Source organism: Nicrophorus vespilloides, unplaced genomic scaffold (genome assembly GCF_001412225.1).
Source record: "Nicrophorus vespilloides isolate i.1.1-1 unplaced genomic scaffold, Nicve_v1.0, whole genome shotgun sequence".
Lineage (NCBI taxonomy): Eukaryota > Metazoa > Arthropoda > Insecta > Coleoptera > Silphidae > Nicrophorus > Nicrophorus vespilloides.
In genome coordinates, this window is record NW_017097278.1 from 7745 (window position 1) to 16445 (window position 8701).

General features: G+C 29.5%; 1 protein-coding gene across 1 annotated transcript; it reads right to left on the reverse strand.

Moving 5' to 3' along the window:
• Positions 1 to 5205: 5205 nt before the first annotated feature.
• Positions 5206 to 6468, reverse strand: LOC108559624 (skin secretory protein xP2-like). Its single transcript, XM_017916957.1, has 2 exons — positions 6421 to 6468; positions 5206 to 6318 (listed from the first exon to the last, which is right to left on the reverse strand). Exons 1-2 carry the CDS (start codon positions 6442 to 6444, stop codon positions 5206 to 5208), a joined length of 1137 nt encoding a protein of 378 aa, XP_017772446.1. The 5' UTR covers positions 6445 to 6468.
• Positions 6469 to 8701: the final 2233 nt, after the last annotated feature.

Below are 8701 nucleotides of genomic sequence, written 5' to 3' on the forward strand. Positions count from 1 at the left end.
CTTGAGATTTGTAATTTTCTGGAGGCGTCTTTCCAACAGCAAAAGCATCTTTTCTTTATTTGTAAAACGAAACATTTTCTAGTAGGAAACTGGATTCGATTGACGAACCAAATACGTACGCCTCCTGATTTCCAATGATTTATTACGATTAATTAGATTACAGTTCTGTTTTCATCAAATTTTCAATTCAAGAATCGAAATAAATGAATAGTTTTATTTGAAAATTTTCAGTTTTTAAATGATTAATTTGAGAACATTTTCAATACTTTATGTCCTCTGATTTACATAAATTCTTCAGTTTAATCAAGAAGTTTTATATCAGTTCATTTTGTATTGTTTTAACATAAGTTCATGTTAATTAAAATATGAAAATTTTCAGTTTTCAAATGATTAATTTGAGAACATTTTCATAACTTTATGTCCACTAAAAATGAATATTTTTAGTTTGAAAATTTTCAGTTTTTCAATGATTAAATTAAGCAGATTACATTTCTATTTTTATTTTCAAATCAAGAAGATTTACTTAAATTCTTCAGTTTTTGTTTATATGAGTTAATCAAGAAGTTTTGTATCAGTTTTGATGAGTTCATGAGTTAATTAAAATATAAAAATTTTCAGTTTTCAAATGATTAATTTGAGAAATTTTCATAACTTTATGTCTATTGAATATGAATACTTTTGGTTTGAAAATTTTCAGTTTTACAATGATTGAATTAAGTAGATTACATTTCTATTTTTATTTTCAAATTAAGAAGATTTACTTAAATTCTTCAGTTTTTGTTTATATAAGTCAATCAAGAAGTTTTGTATCAGTTTTGATGAGTTCATAATTTAATTAAAATATGAAATTTTTCAGTTTTTAAATGATTAATTTGAGAAATTTACATAACTTTATTTCCACTAAATATGAATATTTTTAGTTTGAAAATTTTTAATTTTCCAATGATTGAATTAAGAAAAATTATATCAATTTTGATAACTTCATGACAATTTGTTTTCATTCCTAAATCAAGAAGATTTATACGTTTTTTTTTATTAAAAATATATAATTTTCAGTTCTCAAGAAGATTTTTACCTTGTTTTGATAACAAAATTGTTTCATCGTTCAGTTTTAGATAATTTTCTACTCAATTCAAGATAATTTTTCAATAACCAAAAGACTTGTTTTCAAACTGAATTGTTAATAGTAAAATCGATCGTATTTTTTCCCCTATTGTGACACACATATCTGTCACTTTTAAGTGCACTTACAACTAACGAAACTTTCATTTAATTGTTATGTAAATGCTTGTCCCGATTTTATAACTTATTTCACTCTGTGAATTCCAAATGCAAAACGACTTTAAACCAGTTTGATTAGAATTTATATCATTTCAATATACATATATTCCATTATGAAGATAAAAAAAACATACATAAATATTTCAGAATAAACTTTAAACAATTTTAAAATCTATTCAATCATCAATGATGAAATTGAAAATTTCCAATAATTACAAAAAAAAATATTAAAAACGTGAAATCAACATTGATTTGAATCTAAACGAGTTGCGTAAAGGAAAAATTATGATGAAAACTGGTATTATCTGCAACTTTCCCGCGGATTACAGCAATAATAACAACAGCAGCAAACACCATCAACGAAATTATAGAAGAAAAAAAAACGTAAACTTGAAGCAAAACTGTGGAACGGAATTATAAAACGGCCAATTAGATTTTCAACCTATTTTTGTATCCAATTAACGTTTAACGAGAAATTGCGAAAATTGAGAGAAAAAAAACATGCAAATAACGAAATAAATGAATGAAAAGAGGAGATGCATAATTGTTACCAATTAGATCGACGGCATTTGAGCGTTCGAAATGAAACATAACAAAAAAGCGAATAAAGAAACGCATCGCATTAGAATGGAAACGTAAACAAATGTTACGTAACTAAGCTAAGCTAAGTTCACGTTTCCTGGTTACCGTAACATTCATAATAGGATTGTTGCGATCGTCGATCTTTTGTGAATATAAACAAACAAATGAACACAAAAAAAAACAAATAAATGCAAAAAAAACAACAAGTAAACAAAATTCTGTATGCAAATCGTCGCGGGGTCACGTCTCTAATGAATTAATTACGACCGTAAATTTGACCTAGTCGAATCGTGATTCACGCTTTGATTGCCGCAGCTCGTTAGATGCGATTATTATTTATTTTTTGTGTGTGTGTATTTATTTATTTTTTAAATTAACAAATGAATGAATCTGCGGAGAGATGGAGAGGAAAAATAGATGGAGAGAATCGGGGTTAACGCAGATCGATGCGTTTTAATTGAACGCTTTAATTGACGATCAATTACGGAATTTTAATTTTGATTGCAAAAATAATGGTAATTCTATAAAAGACTAAAGATAATTTAAAGGTTTCATGTAAAATATTGATACGTGGAGTTTTAACTGAGAAGTTTTATTACCTAGAAAAGATTTTATAAGCAAAAATTTCTTAATAATCTTTGGAAAATGAATTGTTATAACTATTTTTTTTGGTTTAAATTTCGTAATAATCTTTGCATTAGTTAAAGCTATATTTTGATATATATTTTTTTTTGTTTAAGACAATTAATTTTGCTGAAATATTACAATTCCTTAAAGATTCATCTAAAAATGTATTTTTATTAATATTTGCACTATTTTAACGAATTTTAAATGAAATTTATGACGAAATTAAAGAAATAATTGATGAACTAGAATATTTACAAATTGAAGATTTTTATAATTCTAATCTTTGAAATTATAATTGCAAAAGTTTGGGAAGAAATAAAAAACATTTTCCTAAATCAAAGCAAGGAATGTATAGGTAACGAAAAAAATTAACAAATTTTTCAAAAAGATAATTTGTAGGTAATAAAGGTAATTCTATAAGAGACTAAAGATAATTGAAAGATTTCATATAAAAGATTGATGAGTGGAGTTTTAACTGAGAAGTTTTATTTCTCAGAGAAGATTTTATAAGAGAAACTTTCGTAATAATTTCGCAATAATATCGTAATTAGTTAAAGGTATATTTTTATAAGTATTTTTTTGTTTAAGACAATTAATTTTGCTGAAATATTACAATTCTTTAAATTTTCATCTAAAAATGTATTATATTAATATTTGAATTATTTTAAGGAATTCTAAATGAAAATTATGACGAAATTAAAGAAAAATTAACAAATTTTTAAAAAAGATAATTTGTAGGTAATAAAGGTAATTCTATAAGAGACTAAAGATAATTTAAAGGTTTCATGTAAAAGATTGATACGTGGAGTTTTAACTAAGAAGTTTTATTTCTCAGAAAAAAAATTTATAAGCGAAAATTTCGTAATAATCTTTGCATTAGTTAAAAGTATATTTTTATAATTATTTTTTTTTGTTCAAGACAATTAATTTTGCTGAAATATTACAATTCCTTAAAGTTTCATCTAAAAATGTATTTTTTTTATTAATATTTGCATTATTTTAAGGAATTTTAAATGAAATTTATGACGAAATTAAAGAAATAATTGATGAAATAGAAGATTTACAAATTGAAGATTTCACAATTCTAATCTTTGAAATTCTAATTTTCAACTTGCAAAAGTTTGTGAAGAAATAAAGAACATTTTTATTAATCAAAGTAAGGAATGTATAGGAAACGAAAAAAATTAACAAATTTTTCAAAAAGATAATTTGTAGGTAATAAAGGTAATTCTATAAGAGACTAAAGATAATTTAAAGGTTTCATGTAAAAGATTGATACGTGGAGTTTTAACTGAAAAGTTTTATTTCTCAGAGAAGATTTTATAAGCGAAAATTTTGTAATAATCTTTGCATTAGTTAAAGGTATATTTTTATAATTATTTTTTTTTGTTCAAGACAATAAATTTTGCTGAAATATTACAATTCCTTAAAGATTCATCTAAAAATGTATTTTTTTTTATTAAAATTTGCATTATTTTAAGGAATTCTAAAGAGAAAGATGTTTTTCTTTCAATGAAATTTATGACGAAATTAAAGAAATCATTGATAATAATTGATGAACTAGAAGATTTACAAATTGAAGAATTTTACAATTCTAATCTTTGGAATTTTAATTCTAAATTTGCAAAAGTTTGTGAAGAAATAAAGAACATTTTTCTTAATCAAAGCAAGAAATGTATAGGAAATGAAAAAAAATTAATAAATTTTTCAAAAAGATAATTTGTAGGTAAAAAAGGTAATTCTATAAAAGACTAAAGATAATTTAAAGGTTTCATGTAAAAGATTGATACGTGGAGTTTTAACTGAGAAGTAATAATCTTTGCATTAGTTAAAAGTATATTTTTATAATTATTTTTTTTTATTCAAGACAATTAATTTTGCTGAAATATTACAATTCGTTAAATTTTCATCTAAAAATGTATTTTTTTTTATTAAAATTTGCATTATAAGGAATTCTAAACGTTTTCCTTTCAATGAAATTTATGACGAAATTAAAGACATTATTGACAATAATTGATGAACTAGAAGATTTCACAATTCTAATTTTTGAAATTCTAATTTTAAATTTGCAAAAGTTTCTGAAGAAATAAAGAACATTTTCTTTAATCAAAGCAAAATTAACAAATTTTTCAAAAAGATAATTTGGATATTTTCAATATTTTTCATTAAGTAAAACGATAACCTTTCTATTTATTTATCTAATTACAATCTAATTCATTTACAGATTTATGAAACAAACGAATGAATGGATGAAAAATATCTGTAAATCTTTGAATTATTTACCATTTACTGTAATCAATTGAATTAATTGACAATTAACTACGCTCTTGTAAATTCTATTTTTTTGCAAAAAAATGTAATTCAATTCAATAAGATCGTAAAGACAATACCAAGGTTTCAACGAAGAGATTGCAACGTGCATTTCGACGCTCGTTTGTTTCTCTCATCCAAGGACTCTGAGATTCGAATCTTCGCGCGGAAATTGCGTAAGGGAAGGTGTTTTATGTTGCTAAATAAGTGAATTGTTTGCGTTTCTTTTTTTTATATATATATATAAAAAAAATATATTTATTTCTTTTTATAAAAGTTTTATTGTGAACAAATTACAACATAAATTAATTAATTCTGTTTAGTACATGTATTCGATACACACACGGTGTGTTTTGTTTTAAGTTATTCTTCTTCTTCGACTCGATTTTGTTTTTTTTTGATGAGTTAGTAGTGTCCACCACCGTGGCTGTAGGTGGCGTAATGTCCGCCTCCGTATCCGCCGCCACCGCCTCCTAGACTATAAGAGTCGTAGCCTCCTCCGTGACCGCCTCCGTGGCTGTAAACGGGGACTGCGACGGGCACTTTGACTGGATACGGTACTGGCTTCGCCACCGGGTACGGGACGTGTTTCTCCACCGGGTACGGGACTGGCCTGTCGACGGCGATTTTCACCGGGTACGGTACGGGTTTCTCGACCGGGTACGGTACTTCCTTGTAGACGGGGTACGGTGCGGGTACAGGTACCTTAACTGGGACCGGGTACGGTTTCTCGACTGGGTAAGGTACTGGCCTGTCGACTGCTACCTTGACTGGTACCCTAACAGGTACTTGAACGGGGACGTGCACTTGCTTCTCGATGTGCACCGGGTACGGTTGCGGTACGTGGACTGGATACGGACGATCTACAGGTACCTTGACTGGGTATGGCACGTGCTTGATGACCGGGTACGGTTGAGGAATATGGACTGGTACCTTGACCGGGTACGGTACTTGCTTCTCCACAGGATACGGTTGCGGTACAGGTACTTTAACAGGTACATGGATGTGCTTCTCGACTGGATACGGTTGCGGTACCAGAACCTTGACAGGGTACGGCCTCTCGACGTAAACCTTGTACGGTACGTGGACGATCTTCTCGACGGGGTACGGTTGCGGTACGGGTACTGCTACTTTAACGGGAACCTTAACAGGTACATGGATGTGCTTCTCGACTGGGTACGGTTGCGGTACCGGCACCTTCACCGGATAAGGTATGCGTTTCTCCACCGGATACGGTATATGCTTCTCGACCGGATACGGTAAAGGCACTCCTTTGAACAAGGTGATGATCTTCTCGACCGCCGTCGAATGTCCCAACGGAATCGCGTGATGTCCTAACGTGTATCCGCCTTCTATGCCGTACCCGCCTTGCCCCAGATGGTACCCATTGTCGTAATCGCCGCCGTAGCCGTAACCGAGGGTGAGCAAACCGCGTTTCGTCTGCTTCTTGTCGGACTTCTCTTCCGCCTTCTCGCCCAGCGCAACTGCGGCGAAGACTAAGACGCAACAACAGATCAGCTGCAAACAGAAAGAAAGACAACAACAATAAGATAACTCAATTAACCACAACTGTAGATAATCCAAAAAGTTTTTTTATTTCTTTAAAATTGCGACACGCACCGAAAATCTCATCGCAGCACGCATATATCTTATCTTCGGAGTCTGAAGAACCACACTCTATGTATATGTGAGATGGCACTTAGTCTGCACTTAGCTTTATACATGGTGCCTCCTCCACCACGCTTTCCCCGATTCTCTCTCACACAAACGCGCCGATCTTATCCACCACCTAAAAACCTCTGCACCACATTGTGCAAAAATCCAGGCGCGCGCGCCTCGAAAGGCCGCTCCGATTTTCCGTCCGTGAGAAAGTCATTTTTTATTTGCACTTATCTTCAGTTCCCTCCAACTCTATAGAAAGAACCACAAATAACGACCTCCATTTAGATAACACTTGCATCACAGCTCATTTGAGAAGTACTCAATTCTAATTGAAACACATCTTATTGGAATAAAGTCTAAATTCATGCAACAGTTGCATCACAATTGTATCAAATCTAAATTTAATTGAAGCATTGAAGAGACAATGAATGCTGTCCCTTATTTTTAATAATACAATTTCATCAAATCTTCTCTAAAAATAAGCAGGATTATTGACCTAAATTCAATTGAAGCAAGATTATTGTCCTTCAAGAATCATGACTCAAAATATTTAACTTCTTGTAAAACTTAGAGATTTTCAATGCCAAATTGGAACACATTTCTATCAAATCTTCTCTAAGTAAAGCTAAATCAAAGTCAACAATTAAACAGGATTAATAAAACTTGAATTAATTAAACAATGAATGCTGTCCCTTATTTTAATAATATAATTTCATCAAATCTTCTCTAAAAATAAGCAGGATTATTGACCTAAATTCAATTGAAGCAAGATTATTGTCCTTCAAGAATCATGACTCAAAATATTTAACTTCTTGTAAAACTTAGAGATTTTCAATGCCAATTGGATCACATTTGTATCAAATCTTCTCTAAGTAAAGCTAAATCAAAGTCAACAATTAAGCAAGATTAATATACTTCACTTAAACTTCAATCTTCTATAAGAAATACTATAATAATTGTATAGAATTATCTTATTGAGCAATAAGATTCAAATTCACAATAAGAGTTCCTGCATTTATCATTTTTTTTCATAATTTTTTACTAAAATTTTCTTATTAAGAAATTGTGATTCATTTTTCTTACATAACTAAATGCAACTTACAAGTTGCAACTTCTAAATGGTTAAAATAATCTCTAAATCATGTTTTTTTCTTCTGATTTTTCAGATACTTTGTGAGCACAATTCTCCAATTCCAAATCTACAGATCGATGTGTCAAGCAGCAGGTCAATTCAACCCGAACGATCCATCGAAACCTCTGCACAAGTGCGACGTATACAGGAGTCGCGAGGCCGGTCAAATACTGAGGTGAGTTACAAAAAAAAAAAGATAGAACATTTTCACTCCAGTTTAAGTGAAAGAGTTCCTGCTTCGGCAAAATGAAACGCAGGAAGTAGTCGCATCCGATACGGAATCGAATCTCGTCGAGATAAATAAATAAGTACACGTTCTGGCAACAACAACAAAAGAAAAGAACTTGCGCAAATCTTGTTACCATTTTCTAGACCGAAGTTTCTCAATGACGAAACTCTTATGGCGAATGCAAATTTTCGGTTTATCGAATTTGCATTTGTATACTTATATACAAATTTATTCATTTCTCGTGCAATTCCAATTGAAATACAATGTTTAAATGATGAAATTTGCAATTTTACGTCTAGTTTTAAGAAAACGCAATAAATTTAACTAATATTTGTAGAAATATCAATAAATACTTGCAAATTAAAGAATGTTTAAAGAAAACAAAAATATTATTGTAAATGTTTAATGGATTTTTGTACTAATTTGGTAATAATATTTATTTGTAAGTCATTCATACTTGTTTATGAAAGCTGAGAGAAAATTTGCATGCATTTACTTTTAATAGCAGTAAAAACATATATTTGCTAGATTAAGTAAAGCCAATATCTTGAGGTGATAAAATGTTTGCAAACATTCAAACTGTTTAATTTTGTTATATAAAAATATACGTGAAAATATGCAAAAGGCAAATATTATTAATGGGTTTAAATTTTGTATTTATTTGCAAAGATTTTTAAGACTTGAGGTAACTTTTAAAAATAGTTTAAAAATTAATGAATAAAACTGTGACAACGATATAAAGTTTGTGTTTTTATTAAAATGTGGTCTTATTATATAATTAGTCAATGATTAATGAATTGATTGGAGTAAATGTGGAAATGGCGTTAAATGAAATTGTGACAAAGGAAAGCTTTTTATATGTACTTAATAGAATTTTA